Source organism: Muntiacus reevesi, chromosome 9 (genome assembly GCF_963930625.1).
Source record: "Muntiacus reevesi chromosome 9, mMunRee1.1, whole genome shotgun sequence".
Taxonomy (NCBI): Eukaryota; Metazoa; Chordata; class Mammalia; order Artiodactyla; family Cervidae; genus Muntiacus; species Muntiacus reevesi.
This window is the reverse complement of record NC_089257.1, coordinates 55,700,715-55,725,633: the sequence shown is the minus strand read 5'-3', so window position 1 is coordinate 55,725,633 and position 24,919 is coordinate 55,700,715. Positions and strand designations below refer to the sequence as shown.

The window sequence follows — 24,919 nt, the reverse complement described above, 5'->3', positions numbered from 1 at the left end:
GGAATATATAACAATTAGACATTACTTTCTGACCAAGGACACTAGTAACAGTTTTCAAAATAAAGCACAGAATGCAAAGCTGATGAAAGGGCAAAACCTTTCAACACTGTACGGTGAGAGAATAAAACATTTCTTCCGGCCCTTTGTTTTTTAAAAAAGAAAAAAAGAGAAGAAAAAAAAAAAGTCAAGATGAAAGAAAACCATTCACTATAATTTAGTGGAAGCAGGGATGAGGCAAATTCACAAGGAGGTTAGATCGTTGGTATACCAATGGAATCTGAAAGGGATTTGGTAAAGTTAGCCTGAATTTTCTCTGGGACCAGATTTGGAATGAGGTTAGAAATGGGTGTCTGTTTGGGTACCAGCACACCACCAGGAGTGAAAAACAAATACTTCTTGGCGTGCATTTGCTCTGTGTCTGATCATAGGCTCTCTTCTGTTTAGCAGGTTCAGGGTCACATGCCTCCGCTCATGATCCCAATTTTTCCACATGACCAGCGGACCCTGGCAGCAGCTGCTGCTGCCCAACAGGGATTCCTCTTCCCCCCTGGAATAACATACAAACCAGGTAAGTAGACAGGGATTTAACATTCCTTCGTGAATGCTAAGATCCGTATGTTTTTGCTTAGTAGTCAAAACAAACACAGAAGCATATGAAGGAACTATGAATAAAAAGATCATAAAAGGTATTTTAAAGTAAAATTAGAATCATGAAGGGGGCATGTTAATAACTAATTGGATGCTTGAAACTTTACTTTCTCTTCTTTCACTTGAATTTGTTCTGTATTCACAGATAAAATGCTACTTTCCCTAGGGACTACAAATTTTGTCAGCTCTCTCTCATATCTTTACTGTGAATAATTGTCTTTGGTTAAAGATACTTTTCTCTTCCTGAGAGCTTTTATACTCTAGGAAAGTGGTCACATACAGTATAAAATGCTATTATTGTTTGTTGTCTGATTTCTCTTGGAAGAAAAGTTCAAACTGAACTGATTTAATTAGCTTGCCACTAATAGGTAAAATTCTTTTTTGATTTCAGTCTAAATAATGAAGCATTCAGTAGTATTTTCTCATTCATCTTTGAACCTCAAAGACGAGGTCACATAACCTTGCAGTGAAATATGTTTTGAGATGATTTAGCAAATGTTATGATTTTTCTTTATTCCTCTGGGTTTACTGGACTCCTGGGGAATTCAATTAGGGGCATAATGGTTTGAAGCTTCTTTCAGAGCATCCTTGTAAACAGGGCTTTAAATGTTTAAAGATATGTTGCCAAAGGAATCCAATGTAAGATGATAGTCAAGTAAATAAAAGTCAACCTTAATTTCATTTGTGCATTCTTTGTAAGTGACCTCACCTCAGAAGTAGTGACCTTGTTCTACTCATTAATAATTTCTGTGTCAAGTTCTTTTTAACGTATTAACCTGATTATATTAACCTCCCAATCTGAGTGCAACAAATCTGAGTGCAGCAGATTTTTTGTGTGTATGGGTTTATAAAGGTATTTTAATATGCTTAAAGCAACAATAAAATATAAGTCACTTTACAAAATTTTCCATGAGGAAACTTACTGAATAGCTTAAGACCAAACCTAGTGGGTTTTAACATCTGTTTTTTGCCATCAGTTACTCTTATGCATTTGGTAGAGAACCCCCTTCCAGTGAAGAAAGGTAAGATGTCTGTGTGACAACCCAAATGATTCAAATAGAGGGATTGGCTAATTTAAGGACTGACTTTAAAAATTCCTCAGATACAAACCTGAGTAAAAGGATACCTGAGTAAACGGATACCTGAGTAAAAGAAATTTGTGTTATTCAAATTGTTAAAAGTTGATTTTTCTAGAGCAGAATTTTTAGAGCAAGTTATATTCTGTGAAATTAGTATCTATATTAAGGACAGGATTATATTTTGCCAGAGAATACCTTTCTGTCAGTGCAGTGGTTCAGTTCTTCTCTGATCTCTATAAAATTTTTGAACTCTCTTCATTTTGACTTCCTTCGGAGTGTTGGTGTACACTAAGTTTCCTTGTTTATTCTGACTCTGAGTTGTCATCCCTACACCAGTCTTAGAAACCTTTTAGATGAACTATACATGGAAACTCCTAATTTTCATGTTTTTAAATTTAAAATTCTCCACATTTCAAAATCAGGTTATGGGCATTATTTTCTACTAGACGTAGACACCAACATAATTAGCATATTATGTAATTTTGTTAAGACAATAATATTGTTTTTTATGGGGGAAGCTATTTTTATATAGTCAATGAATTTGGACCATTTTATGAAGAATCTTCTCACGCAGCATCAGTGAGATTGCAGTAGATAAGTAAGAATCTAGAGACTGGGGCAGTACCGTGCAGTGGTGCATTACTTCCTCTGAACAGCATCTGTGCAGCATAGAGCAATGTCTTGGGGTAGCAAAGCTGGATTTGATTGTGTTGGCTACAGCCTGCTAGTTAGGGCAGGACAATGGATTTGGACATGTAGGATGATTTTCCATCACAAGCAAGGCTGGTAAAAAAGGTATTATCTGGTGACCCCTAAGTTATGTCAGAGAATTGAGTTAACCAGAACTCTAAATTCTCACATAGCTTCCCAGGTGGTTCAGAGGGTAAAGAATCTGCCTGCAATGCAGGAGATGTGGGTTCATTCCCTGGGTCAGGAAGATCCTCTGGAGGATGGCAACCCACTCCAGTGTTCTTGCCTGAAGAATCCTATGGGCAGAGGAGCCTGGAAGGCCACAGTCCATAGGGTTGCAAAGAGTCGGACATGACTGAGCATGAGCACAATGTGCATAGGCTAAATTATTAAATACTTTGGCTAATGCAGCTTTTATTGTTTATAAAAATTATACTTTATTTATTTATTTAATTATTTAATTATTTTTTCTCCTGGTTAGGTTGCCCTCCGAGATTCGAAAACTTCCCCCAGACCCACCAATGAGAGGGTTTCCTGGTGTTTGGAAACTTCCTCTATTACAACTCCCTTCCTGGGAGGGGTCTCCATCCCTAGCTCTTTTGTCTCTCTTTTTATCTTTTATATTTTGTCCTACCTCCTTTCGAAGACAATGGGCTACTTTTCTGGGTGCCTGATGTCCTCTGCTAGCGGTCAGAAGTTGTTTTGTGCAGTTTGCTCAGCGTTCAAATGTTTTTTCGATGAATTTGTAGGGGAGAAAGTGGTCTCCCCATCCTATTCCTCCACCATCTTAGCTCCTCCCCTCCAAAAATTATACTTTAAAAGAACTAAATTTATATCTTCAGATGCTGCTGGTAGAGACATTACATACTTAGGAGACTTGGTGTATGCAGTGTTCTTGTCATTCACATGAATTGGGAGAGGAGAATACTATTTGACTGGAGCCTGGACAAGGAAAACATTTTTGCCCCAAACTGAGCTGTAGTGATTTCACTTGTGTGACAGCAACACAAGAAGAAGAGTAGCATCACATGTAAGAGTCTTGAAATGGTGGTTAACTGTGTAGTTTGATCTCCTAAGCAGCAAGAAGAATAAGTGCTACATTGGCTCTTTTTTGGCTCTTTTTTTGCTCTTTTTTCATCTTCCCATAAACTGAAACAATTTCGCACTGTTTTTTAAAATTAATTTTTCTTGGAGTATAGTTCTTTCCAGTGTTGTGTTAATTTCTCTGTACAGCAGAATGAATCACCTGTAAACGTACATCTATTCCCTCCCTTTTGGACGTCCTCCTCGTTCAGGTCACCAGAGTGCATGAAGTAGAGTTCCCTGTGCTATACACTATCTTCTCAATAGTTGTCTATTTTGTATGTAACATCAATAGTGTATATGAATCGATCTCAGTCTCCCAACTGTTCCCGCTCCCGCTGCCCTCTTCATACCCCTGTATTTGTTCTCTACATCTGTGTCTCTGCTTTTGCTTTGCAAATAAGATCATTTATACTATTTTTTTCTAGATTCAAATTCTGTATTGTTTGTGCCTCTGGCTGATTGAATAATCATCTTCATTTCCAGAAAGCAAAGACCACCTTGGGGATATGTTCACTTAAAGCTGACTGTTTCTGAATCCATATAGTACACTCTAAACAAGTATAGTTAGAGCTATCAGCTTTCTCCCCTTCTGATAATTTGACCCATTGTTCTGGGCATTTCAGGGTCCCCATGTGAACACCAGGCAGGTTCTCCCACCTTGGTAGGTTGCTGAAGAGGCAGGTTGACTACAGAGATTGTACCAGTTTCAGGGGAACATCTATCAAAATAACTTATGTGGAATTTTTTTTATTGAGTTTTAATCCTTAATTAACTCCCCCCCCCCTTTTAAATTGATTCTCTAATTAGAGGCATCTTTCTAGAAAGTAACTTATCAGGGCCTAGAACATACACCACAGAATATTGGTTGCTTTGCTTTATCACATCATGATACTGAGAGATACAGCAGTCCAGGGTAAGAGAAGTACAGTTGAGCACCTGTGTTTGTGAAAACGAACGACAACAAAAAGCTTTTGTAGCTGCCAATGTATATATCGGATTGATTGAACTGACTGTAAAATAAAGATACTGGATAGACTTCTTGTGTGCCAGGGATGGTTCAGCTGACCCATGGACTTCATGTAGCTGGGATTTTTAAAAATGATTGCTGCTAGAGCAGCACCCCTAACATTTCCCAGGAGATCCTAGGAATAGGATGTCTGCCTGCTCATGGCTCCTTACTTACTTACTTACTTACTTACTTACTTACTTACTTACTCCTTAACTGTTATTATGATAACAGTTAAAGTTTATTGAATAATTACTTTGTGCCAAACAGTGTGTTAAATGTTCCACATGGATTATATTTATTTAATTCTTACCTGAACATGTCACTCAGCCTTGCTGAGCCTCACTTCTTTTCATCTAAAAAAAATATGTCATGATTTGTCCACTGCTCAGTGTGGGTGTGAAGATTAAGTTTCTTAAAATATATGAAAGCTCTTTGAAAAAATTCTAAAGAACTACGTTTGGGGATAAAGTCTGACCATGAAACCTGAGTAAATTTAACTGCATTAAACTGCATTCTTATCCACTAGAAATGTGCTTCAAGAACTGAGCATTTGACTGAGATATATTACCTCTCTGTCTGATGACCAAAAGCAATTTTACTCTAGTATATCTAATGCTTCTTTAAGAAAAAAAATTGTGGAAAAATATGCATAAAATAATATTTTTTATATTAACCATTTTTCAATGTACAACTCATTTGTATTAATACATCTGCAGTTTTTAGTAACCATAATCATGATCTATACTCCAAACTTTTAATCATCAACAACAGAAACACTGTGGCCATAAACAGTAACTCTCCCTATCCCCTTATCCCAAACCCCTAGTAACTTCTGTTTTACCATTTTTCTATGTGAATTTGTCTATTCTAGATACTTTATATGAATAGAATCATGCAACATTAGTCCCTCTGTGTCTGGCTTATTTCACTAAGCGTAATGTTTTCAAGGTCCCTCCATATTGTAGCATATATCAAAAGTCCATTCTTTCCCCACATTCTGGCTGTGGTCAATAATGCTTCTGTGAGCACTGATATGTGAATACCTGTTTGTGTCCCTGTTTTCAGTTCTTTTGGATATATATGTAGGAACAGGATTGTTGAATCATATGGGTAGTTCTATGTTTAATCTTTTGAGATACCATCAAACTGTTTTCCATAGGGGTTGTACCTTTTACATTTCCAACCAGCAATGCAACAGTGTTCCAGTTTCTTTATATCCTTACCAATATTTGTTACTTTCCTATTTTTGAAAAAAATTATAGCCATCCTAATAGATGTGAAGTGGTATCTCATTGTGCTTTTGGTTTTCATTTCCCTAATGATTAGTGATTTTGAGCATCTTTTCATGTGCTTACAGGAAATCTGTATAGCTACTTGGAAATATATCTGTTTAAGTACTTTGGCTAGTTTTAAATTTAGTTGTTTGTTTTACCCTTACTGAGTTTTGGGAGTTCTTAGATATTCTAGATATTAATCCATTGTCAAACTCATGATTTGCAAGTTTATTTTTCTCATTTTTTCTCATTGTAGGTTGTCTTTTCATTTACTTGATAGTATCCTTTGATAAACAAAAGTTTAATTTTGATGAAGTCTGACTTTTCTATTTTTCTTTTGTTGTCTGTGCTATTGCTGTCATATCCATGAAATCACTGCCAAATCCAAAGATTTACTCCTGTGATTTCCTCTAAGAGTTTTATAGTTTTAGTACTTTAGGTCCTTGATCCTTTCCATTAACTTTTGTATATGATGTGAGTTAAGGATCCAACTTCATTCTTTTGCTTGTGGATATCAGTTTTTCCAGCACCATTTGTTGAAATGATGTCTTTTCCCCAGTAAATGGTCTTGGTGTCCTGATTAAAAGAAAAAGTCAATGAACTATATATGTAAGGGTTTATGCCTGGACTGTCTATTCTGCTTCATGAGTCTATATGCCTGTTTTTATGCAAATACTATACTGTTTTAATTACTCTAGCTTTGAAGTAAATTTTGAAGTCAGAAAGTATGAGTCTTCCAACTCTACTTTTCTTTCTCAAGATTTGTTTTAGCTACTGGGGCTCCATGCAATTCCAACTAAATGTGAGGATTGGCTTTTCCATTTCTGGATTGTTGAATTTTGGTAGAAATTTCACTGAATCTGTAGGTTGCTTTGTTGATCTTAACAATGTTAAGTCTTCCTGTCTATGAACCTGAATGCCTTTCTGTTTAGAGCTTTAAAAATTTATTTTAGAAATGTTTTCTAGTTTCCCAGTGTATAAATCGTTGCCTCATTTGTTAAATTTATTGCCACACGTCTGATTCTTTTAGATGCTATTGTAAATAGAATTCCTTACTTAATTTCCTTTTGGATTGTTCATTGCAGGTATATAGAAACAGTTGATTTTTGTGTATTAATCTTATACCCTGAAACTGCTGCTGAATTTATTTATTGGCCCTTGTCATGAATTATTTGGGATTTTCTACATGTAGGGCCACTTCGTATGCAAACGGGCATAGTTTTGCCTTTTTAAATCAGTTTGGACGCCTTGTGCTTTTTCTTTTTTTGTCTAAAAGTGCTGGCTAGAATTTCTAGCACAGTGTGCGATAGCAGCAGTGAAAGTGGGTACAGGTGTCCCCAGTCTTAGTCAAACAACTTTCCAGGTTTTGCCGCTATGATGCTAGCCGTGGGTTTTTCAGAAATACCTTTTATCATGCTGATGAACTTTCCCTCTATTCCCAGTTTTCTGAGAATTTTTATCATGAAAAGATGTTGGATTTTGTCAAATGCCTTTTCTGCCTCAATTGAGATGATCATGTGGATTTTTTCCCCCATTGTTCTATTAATGTTGTGTATTGCATTGATTTTTTTCATGTTGAACCACCCTTGCATTCCTGGGATAAATCCTACTTTGTCATGGTGAATAATCCTCTTGATATGCTTTTGGATTTAATATGCTAATATTTTGTTGAGAATTTTAATATTCGTGCAAGATATTAATCTATACATTTTATGTCCTGTGATGTCTTTATCTGGCTTTGTTATCAAGGTTGTATTGACCTCATTGCATCATAGTTAGAATGTGTTTCCTCTTCTTCAATTTTTTGAAGACTTTGTAAGGATTAGTGTTAATTTTTCTTAAATGTTCAGTAGATTGGTGAGGCCATCTATCTGGTCCAAGAATTTTCTGTTTTAGGAGGTTTTTGATTGCTGATTTAATCTCTTTATTTGTTATAAGTTTGTTTATATTATCTATTTCTCCTTGAGTCAGTTTAGGTAATTCGTGTGTTTCAAGGAATTTTTCATTTCTTCCAGATTGTCTAATTTGTTGGTGTATGGTTGCTACCTAATACTTCTTTTTAGTTTCTTTGTTTCAGTTAGCATTTATTGACCACCACTTATTTTCTGATATCTGTATCTACATATATTAATATAGTATGCATATATTAAAATATACATATATATTCTCATTAAATTTTTATAGCAACTCAAAACCATACATGACATTATCTATACTTTGTTTAAAAAAAGAAACTAAAAGTCAAAGAAGATAATTAGCTTTCTATACCTTCACCCCAGAAATTAGTGGAGATAGAATTTCTGAATTTTATACTCTTGCAGGCATGATCTAAGCATAAAAGGTCTAACTTTTGTGTGTGTATGTGTAGAAGATGTGATTTGTATGTATGGGGTTATCCAAATGACATCTTGCGAAGCTTGCCATTTCTATCTTTTCTTGAATATTTAAAGCAGAGGCATGTAACCACTACTGCTGGAATACTTCATTAATTAAAATCATCTGCTTGAAATCAAGCTCAGCTGGTAAAGAATCCACCTTCTATGCAGGAGACCCCAGTTGGATTCCTGGGTTGGAAAGATTCCCTGGAGAAGGGATAGACTACCCAGTTCAGTATTCTTGGGCTTCCCAGGTGGCTCAGCTGGTAAAGAATCCACCTGCAATGTGGGAGACCTGGGTTCAATTCCTGGGTTGGGAAGATCCCCTGGAGAAGGGAAAGGCTACCCACTTCAGTATTCTGGCCTGGAGAATGTTGCAAAGAGTCAGACACAACTGAGCGACTTTCACTTTCACCCTTGAAATCAATGCATTTCTGAGGTTCTTCAGATTAGTACTCTCTTTTAAATGAGTATTTAGGTCCAAGAAGAAAATGTATATGTTCACCTCTATAAAATAACCTAGTTTTATGGAGATTGTGATTATTTTAAAAGTGCCCTTCTTCATATATGGAGGCTATATCATTGGTGAGCTCTCGTTAAGTCATAAACTTTAAGTTGTTATTTTAAGTTAATTTCTTTTAATGTGGATGCATTTATATTATTTCCTCCATACTCATTTATTTAATTGCTATTGTGACAAATTCCATGGTTTTCATATGATTATCTAAGAGTCTAGGAGCATTTATGAAATAAATGAAGAAATTAAGATGATCCTTGATTTTTAGCTTCTTTAAAGGTATGAAAAACAATGCAAATGCTCTTAGAAAAAATCTTGAGATCAAGACTCTCCTCATCATTGGTCTATTCTTTGATGAATAGAGGAGAAATTTACCTGGAGAAAAAAGACCGTTGTGACCTCAGCAATATATACTATAATCTGTGCCAATTTTTTTTTTTTTTGTTCAGTTGTTCTTAGGACAAATTAAAGGTTTTGTTTTATTTTTAGGATTCTAAATATGTCATTCATTGCATGCTAACTTTTGCTGCAATGTGGTGTGATGTCTCACAAAGATAAATTCAGATTGATTATGGCATTCCCTCGGAATACAGAGGAGTTATAATATTTTGCTATTCTGGAAAAAAAAATTATTTTGCTATTCTGAATACATTCATCCAAGCAAGATGCAGTGCGGCATGTTCAAGTATATACTGGTGATTGTGATGGAAATATTTACATGTTGTAGCAAAAATGATAATAACTTATAGAAATGGGGTCTATCTATGAGTTATTTGGCAACTCAAATAACTTACCAACATCCTGTGATACCACCAGACCAAAAAATCTGTGAGATTAGGGATGTGTAGTATTTTTTCCTTTTGTTTTGGAGGGTGGAAAATGAGGCATGAGACTTTCAGCCAGTAACCAAAGAATCTTTGAGTCCTGTCTACTAATTTAATTTATCTTTCTTCTCTGCTCCTCCCAAACTCTTTAAATAAGTTAATATCTTGAAGTTAGCATCTTAGAAGACTGTAACCATCCCAGTCCCTTGTCTTCCTAAAGAATCAAAGAAAATGGACAGATTTTTATCCATGGGAGTTTTTGCTTTTTAATAAACATAAAGCTTATATTTAAATTACAGAAACTAGTATTCTTGTAGGAGGTAGCCTGTGTCTAATGGGTCCTACATTCATGATACGAGCGCCTCCTTCTCCAGTGTTTACGTCTTATTAAGTTTTGGCTTCATTTCACTTTCCTTGAAAATTAAAAAATATACTTTTCTCTCATTCAGGGGCTCTTACAATGGATCCACTTGATTGTAGACTTCTGGCAAGTGAAACTAATGTCAGTCTAATTTTCCATAGGTTCTAAATCCTGTTTCATATTTGTTCTGTAATCTTCAGATAAAAATAATTGGTTGGAAAACCTGGAAGCCTGAAGAGATGGATTTATGTAACGGACATTATTTCCCAAATTAGCATTTAGAAGTTGTCTTCTTATACCAGAGGTAACAAGGGCCAGATTACAGCAGTGCCTAAAACCAACCTGTCTCAACAGGCTTCATCTTCTTTTGTACAAATTTAAAGAAAATGGGTCCTCACGCAAGCATTTCAAATCCAGAGACAAATTTGAAAAAAATTGCTACAACATGTTGACTGATTTCTTGCCAAGTCAGCCGCTAAGAACTTTTTCTTGATGGACTCTTACACACAGTTAAAGGCGAGGCGGCAGGGAGAGGAAGCATGTAACTTTTTAAAAGAGGAGTTAAATCTCTCTACCTCTTAAATCTTCTATTCTACTTTTAGCCCCCCCGCTTCTTCACCCTTCGCCTCTCCCTGTCTGGCCTTTCCCTTTTTCTCTCTCTTCTTATCAGTCCCTGTAATATTCTCTGTTGCTTTAATGTATTCATTTTTACCTTTACTACTGACACAACGATATGTTCTGGAGAAATAGCTTTCCAAAGATTATATTCAGATATACAGATTCAAACCAGCAGAAAGGTTAAAAACATTTTAAAAATATGCTTGTCAGCAGTGGAAAGAAAGTTGTTTGTAGCCAGCAGGTGAGCTGGAGAGTACTACAGGGTGTGGTAGAGATAGTAATAAATTAACTGGCAAGCCAAAAACTATATTAAAAAAATCAGCTATTTCATAGCATAGAAGCATGACAGCTATGAAAAAAGGAGTGCCCCAGGGAATTCTTTTAGAGTTTGATTTTTTTAAAAATATGTTTGACATGAAAAATGTTTTAGTACAAATAAAACAACTGGTATTAAACTTACAGGGAGGGGGTTATGGTTTAGAGTTAGTATGAATAATGCATGATATTTAAAGAAAGAACAGCTTTAAAATGTTCTGAGAGGCAACCCATGTTGATAGTTGGAATGGTGATTTTTTTCCCCTATTTTTGAAGCGTCATTAATTCAGCATCATTTTGTGATTTTTTTAACCTGATAAGATATCAACCAAAGAAATACTATTTGACTTAGATTAGGATATTCTTTCTTCAGATAATTTAGTTTAAATATCGAGAGGATCAGTAGAATTATTTAAGCGTAAAGCGACAGTCATTTACTATAAAAAATAATTTGGCCTAGTTATCTTTTTTAAAAAGCTCATGTAGCCCTGCAAACCAAAATCAACCTCATGGAAGGGGAAAAACAAGATCAGATATTTTGAACATTACTCCATAGGAGACCAGCACAATGTAATGTTAGCGAATGCATTGTAGCAGCGCTCCATATGCAATCAGAAGCCAATTGTTACTGGACTGTACAAGCGCACACTGTGCTCAATGGTCTGATGAGGCATTATGGATATGATGCAAAGAGACCGTGTGGATTAGAAGCTAACAGTTTGTTAAAAGGGAAAGCAACTTAACATCTACATTGGGTCAGCTGAGTAGCACTTCATGTGGCAAGCAGGAAGAGTTCCAAGGAACCAGGGGCCCCAGGAAGGCTCCAGGTATTAGTGTCCATGCAGGAAAAGAGAGATTTCACTGCTTTCTAGTTGACTACCTTTATTACTGTGATTCTTTCTACACTTTTCATTATTACATTCAGCTTTTAGTGTGGAAAAGTTCTTGCAAAACAGCATGATTATTACAAATGTCCAAAATGTGTGGAGGAATAGCCTATTAAAATATAGCCTAGAGATAGTACATAACACTGCCTTTAAAATAAGTAGCTGAAGCCAAAGTGATACTCTATTAAATCACTGATAGTGTGTAATTTACCCATATGTATTAATTTTGATTTCAGTTAGCACTATCACAATACATTCCTCATCACTTTCTATTGGTTCTTCAGGTTGCTTGCTTCACACAGCCTGTGCTCTTAGGTCATAGAAGGTACTTTAGCCCTGCTGTTTAGGAGTGGTCTGAAGCCAGAAACATATTAATGTGATGTTGCACTGATCTCTGCTGAACCATGCTCAATCTTGACCAGACTTTTAATACAGATATCACATGTGAAATGCGTGGTTATTTAATCAAATCATCATCAAAGAATACGTGATAAGTGCCTAGTATGTGTCATGATTCGGTAGTAGTTTCCACCAAAAGTTAGTGCAGAAAACAGTCTCCTATCTTTTTGGGATACCAGTCATGTCACAGAATGTTGGCAGATAAGATTAGCTTCTCTCTTACCCCTCTCAAATTAAAGAGTTTGCATTTAAATTTTTTTCTCTAATTTTTTTTTTAAATAAAATAAAGGTTAGGGTTACGGACAGTCAATAACTCTTAATCTTTTTTGGACTGTGATACTCTGCCTTGTCTACCAAGCCAAAACGTTTTGTTGTTTTAATATAAAAGCCTTAATGCTTTCTCGGTGAACTGAATGTCAGCCTGGCTTTAAGATATTTTTTTACTCTTAAAAAAATGATGTATTACAAGATTTGTAATGGAGTGAACATGCTTGAATTGCACATTTAATTTTTTTAACATCACATTCATGTTTTGCCAGTTTGCCTACCAGCTATCTGTTAACAAAAAGTTCCAAGGCAGCCCTGCAAGTCTGTGCCCAACTAAGCCTTTTGTTTCTGCAGATGTTTGGGCTTAGAGCAATGTTGTAAAGCTCAGGCAATCCAAGGACCATGTTTGTACTTGTCTGCTGCGATTCCCAGTGCATTGTCTAAACCTGTACGCATTGTTCTTTCTGACAGGTGATAACTACCCTGTGCAGTTCATTCCATCAACAATGGCAGCTGCTGCTGCTTCTGGACTCAGCCCTTTACAGCTCCAGGTAAGTGCCAGAGGAAAAAACGTGGGATACGCGCCAGTACTTTAGTGGGAAACTGCTAACCAGCTGTATGCTAAATAATGGCCTGAATGTTAAATAATTTTTTAAGCATAGCCTGGAAGGATTAACACCTTATGTACTTACCATACTGCAAATAGAAGAGAAAACTGTCAGTGTCAATATTTTTAAAGGAAAAAATGATGTCATGACTTAATACTATATATTCTCTATTAGCTAAGATAGTGGTTTTACAATTTTTTATGGCTAGTTGATATTGGGTATGTTAGCTTTTTCCTTACAACTTCTTCATCCATTTCTCCATTCACCTCCAAATTAGCTTTTACATGTAAGTATCAAAACAGACAACATTGGATATCTTCCTTCTTGCAACTCATAGAATAGGGAGTTGTTATTACCAAATTACTTGAACTATTTGGTAAAATGTAAACACATTGTCCCTGAATATGTGTATCATCAGCCTCATCCTCATGCCAGGTCAAAAGACTGGGCATGGTGTGTGACCAGATTCTGGACTGGTGTTCTTTATAAAGCTAAAATTGGGGAGACAGCGCTTTGGAAGCTAGTTTAAAAAAATCCCTTGCACCTTATCTTCTTCATAGTAAAATGGGAAGCGGAGGACTAAATGATCTTTACACCCTTTTTGCGATGCTATCTTAATGGGAAATTGATGTTAAATATGAGTGTATATTTTAACAAAAACAGAAAGAAAGTATCATTAAAATTAATGGTTAAACAAGCAGTATTTGAGCATTTAGGATGCAAAATATAGGATGATAACTTGAATTTCAATACACTGAACAAAGATAGTTTTTTACTCTTATAATGTACTGTGATGATTTTTCAATTTTCTTAAATAATCTAGGGAATAGCATCTAACTGGGCATTTTTATTTCTTCTTTGCTATTCCTTATATGACTTGAATGTAAAAAATGTACAGATATTTTATGTGAAAAATATAATTTTGAACATTCTCAGTTGAGTCTACAAATAAAGAATTTTTACAGTACTTTGAGCAGTTTTTGTCATAAGCCTCATCCAGAAAGTCTTGAAGATGCCTAGCATTATGGATCCATTATGGATACCTAGCAGAGCTAGAGATTTTGCCTCATGAAAGCAGCAGCCCTATCTCATCTAAGCCCTCACTTTCTCCACTACTAACAGGGAACTTACTGCAGCTGGAAAAGATATAAAAAGAAACCTAACTCACAGTCAGTCTAATCTATTTCTCCTTTTTCCATAGCTATGCTGTTGAGTGTCTTCTTAAGTCAGAGGCAAAAATAAGAAACGAGTGCCACTGTTTGATCCTATAATCAAGTTTCTGTGAAAGACAGTATCTGGGTCCTAAACCCTACTTTCTGTTCTTTGGTGTGGTCAGTACCCTGGATTTAGAAATATGTGTTCTGTTTCATGAGTTCTGACAGTATGTTTTGTCTTTTTTTTTTTTTTCTGAATATGCTACTAAACAGAAAGGTCATGTCTCCCACCCACAAATTAACCCAAGGCTAAAGGGCCTAAGTGACCGTTTGGGCAGGAGTTTGGACACCTTTGAACATGGTGGTGGCCACTCTTACAACCACAAACAGATTGAGGTATGAATGCTTACATTGGTGCTTCATTGGGTGGGGGACTGGATTGTTCAGTCATATTCTAGGCTTTTTTAACAAGTGCCAAACACTAAAATATAATCTTCCCCTTTTTCTCATTCCTACGGAGGCTCATTTTCACTCCTTTTCTTTCAGAGAAAAAGTCAAACCCCAAACCAGTGCCTCTGAAGTAGCTTGTTTATTGCTATATATTTAGGTAAATTCTTTACGTTATGAGTGCTTTCAAAACCATTTTTATTTCCCTTACCCTTTTTTCTTTATGTATAGTGCTGCATATTAGTTTGAAAAAAAAAACACTTAGAAATTTAAAAAAAACAAACAAAAAAAAACTTCAGTTCACCATGTATCAACCCTATAGAGTTGATAAAATATAATTCTGTTTTTATAGACAAAACAATGGAGGTTCAGAGAAGTCAAGTTATTTAATCAAGGCTACAAAATTTTCTTGGAGTCAGAGTTATTATCCAGGATTTCTAATTCTATCTGTTCCAGGTTTTCTAATTTAGTCTTCTCTGACTGAATTTGAGGTTGGGTGCCTGGGCCTGACTGATTGATTTTTGCCCAGTAAACTTATATAGTGACTCTTTGGTATTGAACTTCCAATAAAGCTCTTTGTTGTTTTTGTGGGATATTCGTACTACATGGGAGAAGATGCCTCATATAGCTCTTTTAAAAACCAAACCCCTTTCTACTATAGGGACCCAGCCCTCCTCTCTCCAATATCATGCTTAATTCCTCTATTATATCATTGGAAAACCTCTTTAGGGCTATCAGATTCTAGAGGGTTGCTAGCTATCCCTCCTTAGAAGTGAGAAAGCTCAACTTCTCATTTTATTCTTTAGGACTATCAGATACTGGAGGGTTGCTAGCTATCCCTCCTTCTTAGAAGTGAGAAAGCTCACAAGAAGAAAGAAGAGAACAAGATCAAAGGACACCTTGGAAGTAGCCTAAGGAAGAGTTTGAGTTCAGAGCTTGTCACTTGCCTTCTTCCTTTCCCTTTCCCTTTGATATAAGAAGTATACAGGTGGTTCCACCCAGACATGACAAGGCATACTGTTAGAGTATCTGCTATCTTCTATGCAGCCAAAAGGGATTTCTTTTCTAAGGCTTCCTTTTGCCTGTAGAGAAGGTGCCACATTTCTGAACTTTCTGACATCTACTGTGCTTAGGACTGCTAAACGGAGAGATAACCAGACATCAGGAACAATTCTTTCAGTTAGTAAGGCTTACCTACTCAGGACAGCTAGTTTGTTAAAATTTTAAGTACTTGGAAGAATGTGAAAGCAGGGGGCCTTGGCTCAGATTCAAAACTTTCTCTCCTCTTGACTTTTATTTTCTCTTGAGGTGTTGAGTTCTATTCCATTGGCCTTCCCTTAGCCAGTTTTCTACCCAGTTTCTCCCTTTAGCTTTTTGCTTAAGTTGACATCTCTTCCCCTCACCATCACAGACCTCTGGTGCTGTCAAATCTGGCTTCTCCTGGGTTTCTGGAAATCATGATGTCATATATGTGAGTGCCAGACGGTGTAGCGCTATAGCAATGCTGATCTAGGAGCACAACATATGTGACATGTCTGTCGCTTTAATTAGGCTGAACACAGAACCTGGTAAGGTGTAGGCCCTCAGCTTTGTAGGGTAAGTTTGGGTTGGTTGGAGAGTTTCCTGTTTTTGTTTTTTTTTTAATTATTATTATTCTTGCTCTGTTCTCTTGCTTCCACTTTTTGCACTTTTCCTTGCATGTCAGGAAACCATTGCTATTTGCTTGTATGGCACACTATTTAGAAAAGATGGCTCTTATTTGAAAGGCAGATTTCTCAAACTTTCTTACTATGAGTGTAACAGGTTTATTGAGAGTCCTATGAGCAGCACAGTGGACACCTATATCTGAGTTGTTACAGACACTAACATTTTAAATCTTGTCTAAAAGTAGAGAGAAAGCTTAATAACATTTTGCTTTATTGATTTTATCCTACTTTCTTTTCTAGCTCGGGTTTTCTCCATTCCTTTAACAAGCTAAAATGTCACAGCTCTGTCAACAATTATGATCACAATAAACTGGGGATACTAAGCATTACAATATGTTAATGAGTTTTATTTCTATTTAGAGATTCTTAGGAAGAAAAGCCACAATGCATGTATACCACCACCACCTCCACACACACTCTGCTGCATTGAAGAGAAGTGGTCCTCTCTACCTGATACATAGTTAATTTGTCCTTCAAAGGTTTTTCGCTTCTAGCATTGTGAGGTGGGGTTATCTTAACAGTAAAGTCATACTCTGGAAACCTGAAAATTTGTTATCACCCAAGAAAAGACGGGAACTGACTGTGCCTCAGATCCTGAACTCCTTATTGCCAAATTCAGACTTAAACTGAAGAAAGCAGTGAAAACCACTAGACCATTCAGGTATTACCTAAATCAAATCCCTTACAATTATATAGTGGAAGTGACAAACAGATTCAAGGGATTAGATCTGATTGACAGAGTCCCTGAAAAACTATGGATGGAGGTTTGTGACATTGTACAGCAGTGATCAAGACCATCCCCAAGAAAAAGAAATGCAAAAAGACAAAATGGTTGTCTGAGGAGGACTTACAAATAACTGAGAAAAGAAGAGAAGCTAAAGGCATAGGAGAAAAGGAAAGATACCCATTTGAATGCAGAGTTCCAAAGAATAGCAAGGAGAGATAAGAAAGCCTTCCTCAGCAATCAATGCAAAGAAATAGAGGAAAACAATAGAATGGGAAAGACAGAGATCTCTTCAAGAACATTAGAGATACTAAGGGAACATTTCATGCAAACATGAACACAATAAAGGACAGAAATGGTATGGACCTAATAGAAGCAGAAGATATTGAGAAGAGGTGGCAAGAATACACAGAAGAACTATACAAAAAAGATTTTCATGACCCAGATAACCACAATGATGTGATCACTCACCTAGAGCCAGACATCCTGGAATGCAAAGTGAAGCGGGTCTTAGAAGCATCACTACGAACAAAGCCAGTGGAGGTGATGGAATTCCAGTTGAGCTATTTCAAATCCTAAAAGATGATGCTGTGGAAGTGCTGCACTCAGTATGCCAGCAAATTTGGAAAACTCAGCAGTGGCCACAGGACTGAAAAAGGTCAGTTTTCATTCCAAAGAAAGGCAATGCCAAAGAATGCTCAAACTACCGCAAAATTACAGTCATCTCACACGCTAGCAAAGTAATGCTCAAAATTCTGCAAGCCAGGTTTCAACAGTATGTGAACCCTGAACTTCCAGATGTTCAAGCTGGATTTTTAAAGGCAGAAGAACCAGACATCAAATTGCCAACATCCACTGGATCATCAAAAAAGCAAGACAGTTCCAGAAAAACATCTACTTTTGTTTTATTGACTACGCCAAAGACTTTGTCTGTGTGGATCACAACAAACTGTGGAAAATTCTTAAAGAGATGGGAATACTAGATCACCTGACCTGCCTCCTGAGAAATCTGTATGCAGGTCAAGAGGCAACAGTTAGAACCAGACATGGAACAACAGACTGGTTCCAAATTGGGAAAGAAGCACATCAAGGCTGTATATTGTCACCCTGCTTATTTAGCTTATATGCAGAGTACATCATGCAAAATGCTGGGCCAGATGAATCACAGGCTAGAATCAAGATCACCAGGAGAAATATCAATAACCTCAGATACACAGATGACACCACCCTTAAGTCAGAAAGCGAAGAAGAACTAAAGAGTCTCTTGATGAAAGTGAAAGAGGAGAGTGAAAAAGTTGGCTTAAAACTCAATATTCAGAAAACTAAGATCATGGCAAATAGATGGGGAAACAATGGAAACAGTGAGAGACTATTTTTGGGGGCTCCAAAATCACTGCAGATGGTGACTGCAGCCATGAAATTAAAAGATGCTCCTTGGAAGAAAAGCTATGGCCAACCCAGACAGCATATTAAAAAGCAGAGACATTACTTTACCAACAAAGGTCGATCTAGTCAAAGCTATGGTTTTTCCAGTAGTCATGTATGGATGTGAGAGTTGGACTATAAAGAAAGTTGAATGCTGAATAATTGATGCTTTTGAACTGTGTTGGAGAAGACTCTTGAGAGTCCCTTGGACTGCAAGAAGATCCAACCAGTTAATCCTAAAGGAAATCAGTCCTGAATATTCATTGGAAGGACTGATGCTGAAGCTGAAACTCCAATACTTTGGCCACCTGATGCGAAGAGCTGACTTATTGGAAAAGTCTCTGATGCTGGGAAAGATTGAGGGCGGGAGGAGAAGGGGATGACAGGGGATGAGGTGGTTGGATGGCATCACGAATACGATGGACATGAATTTGAGTAGGCTTTGGGAGTTGGTGATGGACAGGGAAGCCTGGTGTGCTGCAGTCCATGGGGTCACAGAGTCAGACACGACTGAGTAACTAAGCTGAGAGAAAAGATATTTGGAAAGATCCTTCTTACATTAGCATATTCCAGTACTTTCTTTCTTTAAGAAAGACACAGGAAAGTTTTTTTTTTTTTTTTTTTTTTTTACTCCATGCTGACCTAAGGCTGGTTTGCTGGTTTTCTGTGCCTCAGGGGCACAATATTAGGAGAGAGAAGAATGCTATTTTTAGTTGAACAGTTCAGCAGATGGAGTCATGAATGCTCATATATCTGAAGGTTGAGGGGTTTGAACCATTAATTTTGATAATGTATTTAACCCTGGGAACAATCAGAAACTGTAACTCTAAGGTTACAGTGCTTTTGACCTTTAGAGAACAGAGGGCACTTGCTATAGTAAACAATATATTATATTGCTACTTATTCTGGGTCTCTACTGGTATAAATTTCAGGACCAGTTGCCATTTGCTTTCCTCAACTATGTTAGCATTGGTCCTTCAAGTAAGTCAAAAGGTAGTGGGGGGGTGGGGATGGGGGGACCAGTATGATGAGCCAGTCATGTAAATATGGCCTTTAAATAGCTAAGATGTTAGATTATTTCTGAAGAAATATTGTCTCAGAAATAAGGTCAGAATGACTCTTTTTTTGATGAAAAGGTGGTTTTAGTGTATTGATTCATTTTTTGTGGTTACTTTCAATATGATAGATAACTAAAGTAATTTTGTTTTGTTTTTCAATTAGACATAATGTTGCCTCATAGTTGTAGTTTATATTAAATACAATTTAGCGCCATATCATGCAAAGTGGTACACCTGTCTCATACCTTCTTATTAAATGATGCATGCTTCTCTTTAGTAAATATAGCAGTTACATATCACACAGTTTAAGAATTTCTAATTAAAATATCTCCACATGTCAGCATATTGGTAATGTATTATTTTAATCCATTTATTTTATTTATGAAACAGTGACATATGTTTAGATTGTGAAATATATGAGCCTTAAAAATCACTTTATTGAAGAAAATTAATTCCTACAATACTGTCTCAGTAATGTGTTCACTCACCCAGTCAGTCACTGGCGGCACTGCCAGTCTTAATGTAGAGTAGACACACTTACCAGTTTTATCTGCAAAACAGTCTTGGAAAGAAGCAATAACAGTTCTTTTTCTTAGTTCCAAACGATCAGGTTTTCTTCCTCTACTTTTTAAAAAAATTCATTAATTCAAACCAGTCCCCCCAAAACACTTTCTGTTACTTTAAAAACAAAACAAAACAAAACAAAACAATGAAGAATGGAACTGAGTTATGTATAAGGGATTCTGAGAGACCAATCAAAATTAAAAACAAGCTAGTTACCTTTTCAAAGTTAGACATAGTAATTTGTTTGTCAGCAGGGAGACGTTTGGGTCAGCCCTGAAATAAAGTGACTGTCAGCAGTTATTCCTACAAGACAAGTAATTTCACTCGATGTATTACTGACAGATTGCTCACTTCTCTGAATCACCAGAGAAAACAAACTTAATATTGTTACAGGCAGAGTTTCTGTCTTCATTAGCCTCAGAGAATGATTTTTATCTAGCATTCAAAGCCTACCAAGCTTCAGTTGGAACATATTTTAACTAGCAAGTTCTTATAATGATAGTATGTATGGGTGGTAGCCTGAATGAAAGAAAGTAAATATGAAAAATTTTAAAAGTCAATATAAATATATTTTCACTTGTATTTGATGGACATTATGTGTAGTTCTGGAAAGATTTGAGGAAAGCAGTATAATTAGAGCCTTGAAACACTGGAAAAACCCATCAACCATAAGTTATTCTTAAATGAAACTATTAAAGTCTTGCAAAGTTTGCAAAGATGGAGGAGAACAATTGAATTTTTGCAAAAGTGAATAGAAACACATATTTTATTTAAATGATATTGTCAATTTTCATGCTACAAATGGAAAGTGAAGAAGTGCCTATCAACATTGAGAATGTTCCATTTCTATTTTAGTTCCAGCCTGAATCTTTATGATATTATATTTAGATGCTCTTCTCTGGCTCATACCCTGCCTTCTTGTTTGAAATCATAAACATGCCTCAGTTCTGTGGAGGAATGAGAGAGTGAGTTAGCTGGACTGGGTGGGCTTTGGAGGTTGTGATTTCTAATAGAGAGATGAATAAAGAGTTGATTAGAATGACCTGTTATTGGCTACCTGATGGAAAAAAAGTAATGCACTGATTCAAAGCTTGTTCTGAGGATACCAACCAGGGGATTGTGCTTTGAAGAGAAATGTTTGCTTTTCTCATAATCAGCCTTCTCTCACCCACTTTGACTTTAAAAGTGTGAAGGAATCTGGAAGGACCTTTATAGCTGTGAGTAGATGAGCTGTGGACTAATAGAATAAACTCCATTTTGGAAGCAGAATCTTGAATGAGAGTTTCTGCTGTTACTTTCTATGTTGTCCTGTACTGTTCTTAAATTGCCTTCTTTTTTCAGCTTGTTCCTTCTAAAAAAGGGATAATATTTTTTCTCAGGGTTACTGTGAATAGTAAATGGATTAACAAGGCATGTATAAATTTCCACAAAAAATCATTATCAAGATAGAAAAAAACTTTCCAACATCCCAAATAAGCAGTCAGTTCTACTCTAGCTTTGCTGCCTAAGTGTTTCTGATGGGTGGCTCTAATCTACCAGAATGTGTCACTGAATTCAGGGATTTTTGTTTCTTTTGTTTACTGTTGAATCCTCAATGTTGCCTGTGACCATAGTTGGTAAAATGATTGAATTAGTGAATTTCCTTTTTGGTGGTCATCTGCAACTCAATCTTCTTTGGATTTTTTTTTTTTTTTTTTTTTTTGCAGGGGAAAGGGGGATATGCTCAGCCAAGTGCTCTGTCTTTAGAGGCATATTCTCATATAAACAACTTTTCATTTCTAGGTAGGTTTCTTAACAAAAAATGGCAGGTGTTAAGTGAGTCTTGGTGAAGGTTAAAGAAATATAGGTAGATCAGAGAAGGATGCAAAATATGAAGACATTTCCTAGTGTTTTGAAATATGACTTGTCATTGTATTCAAGAATAAGATTATACCTACCCACAAATTAAAGCATTAGGCAAACTGAATTTTCTCTTAGAAATTTGATTTTCAGTTGATTTTAAAATAATATCTAAAAGTTAAGAGCATGGCTTTTCTCACTAAGCTCTGTTAGTTACTGTGTTTTAAGTAATTTAATTGATGGGATATTTGACTGTACTCACAGAGATAGTTTAGTAGGAGCCTAGGACCTTGGAATTACAAAACCAGTTCAGTTCTCTATCTTTCTTAGTGTAGCATTTCCACCAACATTCATTTAGCTCCGGCCTTACTAATGAATCCACACAACAAGGAACTCCCAGTATATGAAGACTTGTATTTAAATAGACTGATTGTAACATGCAGTGGTTTCTAAAATAATGACAGGTATTTCTATTTCTGTTTTTACCAAACTGGGGTTTTGAAGTATTGTTTGGTTGGCATCATGTATCTGTATGTTTATGAGTTATGATGAGCTACCTTGGAATTAAGAGAGATGATGTGATTAAGAACATAGGGGAAGGTTTGAAAGCAAAGTATTCTAGTATTTTAAAAAATGCTTCACTCCAGTTTCCAACCATAGAATAAGTCAGAATATGCAACATTTATGAAATTTAAATCAGAAAGAGATATGGTGGGTAACAGAACAGACTGAGCAGAATGGAAACATTTTTAAACCACTTTATTCAAGCATGATTGACATACAAAAAGTTGAACATATTTAATATATACAACTGGATAAGTTTGGAGATAAGTATACATCCATGAATACATAACACAATCTATGCCATAAATATATCCATTTATCTCCAAAAGTTTCCCCCACCATTATTATTATTATTATATGATAAGAACATTATTAAATAAGTGATAAGAGCATTTAGCATAAGATCTACCCTCTTAGCAAGTTTTAAGGTGTACAATACAGTAGTATTAACTATGGGCTTCAAGTTATACCATAGATCTCTAGGACTTATTTATTTTGTGTAACTGAAACTTTGTGCTCTTTGATTAATACCTCCTGTTTCCCCTATCTTATCCCCTGGCAATCACTATTCTACTTTCTGATTCTATGGATTTGACTATTTTAGATTCCTCATATAATTGGCATCACATAGTAATTGTCTTCTGTGTCTGGAGTTATTTAAATTAGCATGTCTTCCAAGTTTATCCATATTATTGCAAGTGGCAGGATGTCTTTCTCCTTTTTTAAGGCTAAATAATATTACATTTTATGTACATATTACATTTTCTTTATCCATTCATCCATCAGTAGACATTTAGGTTGCTTTCATGTCTTTGCTATTGTGAATAACACTGCAATGAACATGAGAAGGCAAATACCTCTTTAAACTCTTGATTTCAATTCCTTTGGAGATGTATCTAAAAGTTTCAGACCTTTTTTACATTTAAGACTCCCTTTTCAAGGTTTTTTTTTTTTTGTATGGTTTAAGATAAAAGTTCAATTTCATTATTTTGCTCATGGATATTCAGTTTTCCCAATGCTGTTTATTGAAGAGACTATCCTTTCCCCATTGGGTATTCTTGTTACCGTTGTTGAAAATTATTTGACTGTAATTTGTGCAGGCTTATCTCTGGGCTCTTTATTCTGCTTCATTGGTCTATATATCCATTATATGCCAGTATCACTTTTTTATTATTACAGCTTTGAGATATATTTTGAAATTAGGAGATTTGTTCTTGTTAAAGTTTGCTTTGGATATTTAGGGTCTTTTGTGGATACGTGTGATTTTAGAATTTTTTTTTCTTTCTGTAAACAATTTCATTGAGACTGTTAGGAATTGCATTGCATCTATATATAACTTTGAATAATATGGACATTTTAGCAATTTTAGTTTTTCTAATCCAAAAATATTTTTAAGTGATATTTTAATGAAAAGGAATTGAGAAACTAGATAGTTGGATGGATTCCCACCATAGATGTGCCCCAGTGGAGGAATAAAACTTCTGATCATTATATCTAGTGCATATTCACTACTGTCCTGCCAATTCTTCCTTTCTGTTTTACTTGTAGAAAAAAGTTCATATGCTACAGGTATGCATGTTTGTACAAATGCATATCAAAATGAAAATTCAAGGAATATTTATAGAGATTTAAAGTCTCTCCTTACTGACTTGAAACCACCTTTAATTTGACTGTTCTAGATTATTAGGGTTAAGTTAACAATCACATTTTAGATCTTCCAAGCCTAAATGGCACTATTAATGGATTCTTTTCTCAATTAAATATAAACAGACAAGCACTCAACACCTACTATGTACTAAATATCCACTGTGCCAGTTGCTGTATGGATAAAAAGTCATATACTTTCTTCTTTCTTTCCTCTCATAATTTATGACATCAGTACAGCCATCTTGCCTCACATTGAGAAGAATTAATGTAACATTACTTTTTCTAGCTTTATAAATACCAATTCCTTTATATATATATAGTCATTTAATCCTGGTTTGGCTAAGTACTTGCATTGCTTTTTTTTTTTTTTTTTTTTTTTTTTTTTTTTTTAATATTATTTTATTAGTTGGAGGCCAATCACTTTACAACATTTCAGTGGGTTTTGTCATACTTGCATTGCTTTTTAATAGACAAAAATGGAGGGAAAATAGAGTCAAATTTATTTCCCCAGGCCTCTACCCTCTTGGTCATTTGGTGAAGCAAAACCTTAAATGAAAAAATCTTAATTTCCAGTACACTGCACTGAGTTCATTTCTTACTGTGTGTTCCTCTTATAGCACCCTCTATAATACCTATAAACAACCTTTGATGTCATAATATAAATTAACATACACTGTGATCCTTGGTGCTTTATCAGGAATTTTCCTGATGCTGTTTAGTCTAGAGTAGAGAGAACTAAAAATAATAGATGATAGATATGTATACAGATTTTATTGCTTAAAATATATACTTGTGTTGACCATCTCAAACCCTCCAAAGTACAAACATACAGTG

At 35.7% G+C, this 24,919-nt stretch overlaps 1 protein-coding gene across 24 annotated transcripts in view; it reads left to right on the top strand.

The window, feature by feature from the left end:
- The window catches only part of SOX6 (SRY-box transcription factor 6), a 675,736-nt gene that overhangs the window by 536,353 nt on the left and 114,464 nt on the right, over positions 1–24,919 (top strand). For 14 of the 24 annotated variants that reach the window (XM_065944087.1, XM_065944082.1, XM_065944088.1 and 11 more), the window contains 3 exons: positions 445–568; positions 12,821–12,900; positions 14,385–14,507. In XM_065944087.1, the coding sequence (XP_065800159.1) occupies positions 445–568; positions 12,821–12,900; positions 14,385–14,507 (327 nt within the window). The remainder of the gene's footprint in view (positions 1–444; positions 569–12,820; positions 12,901–14,384; positions 14,508–24,919) is intronic. The other 10 variants (XM_065944102.1, XM_065944101.1, XM_065944104.1 and 7 more) reach the window with 3 other exon arrangements.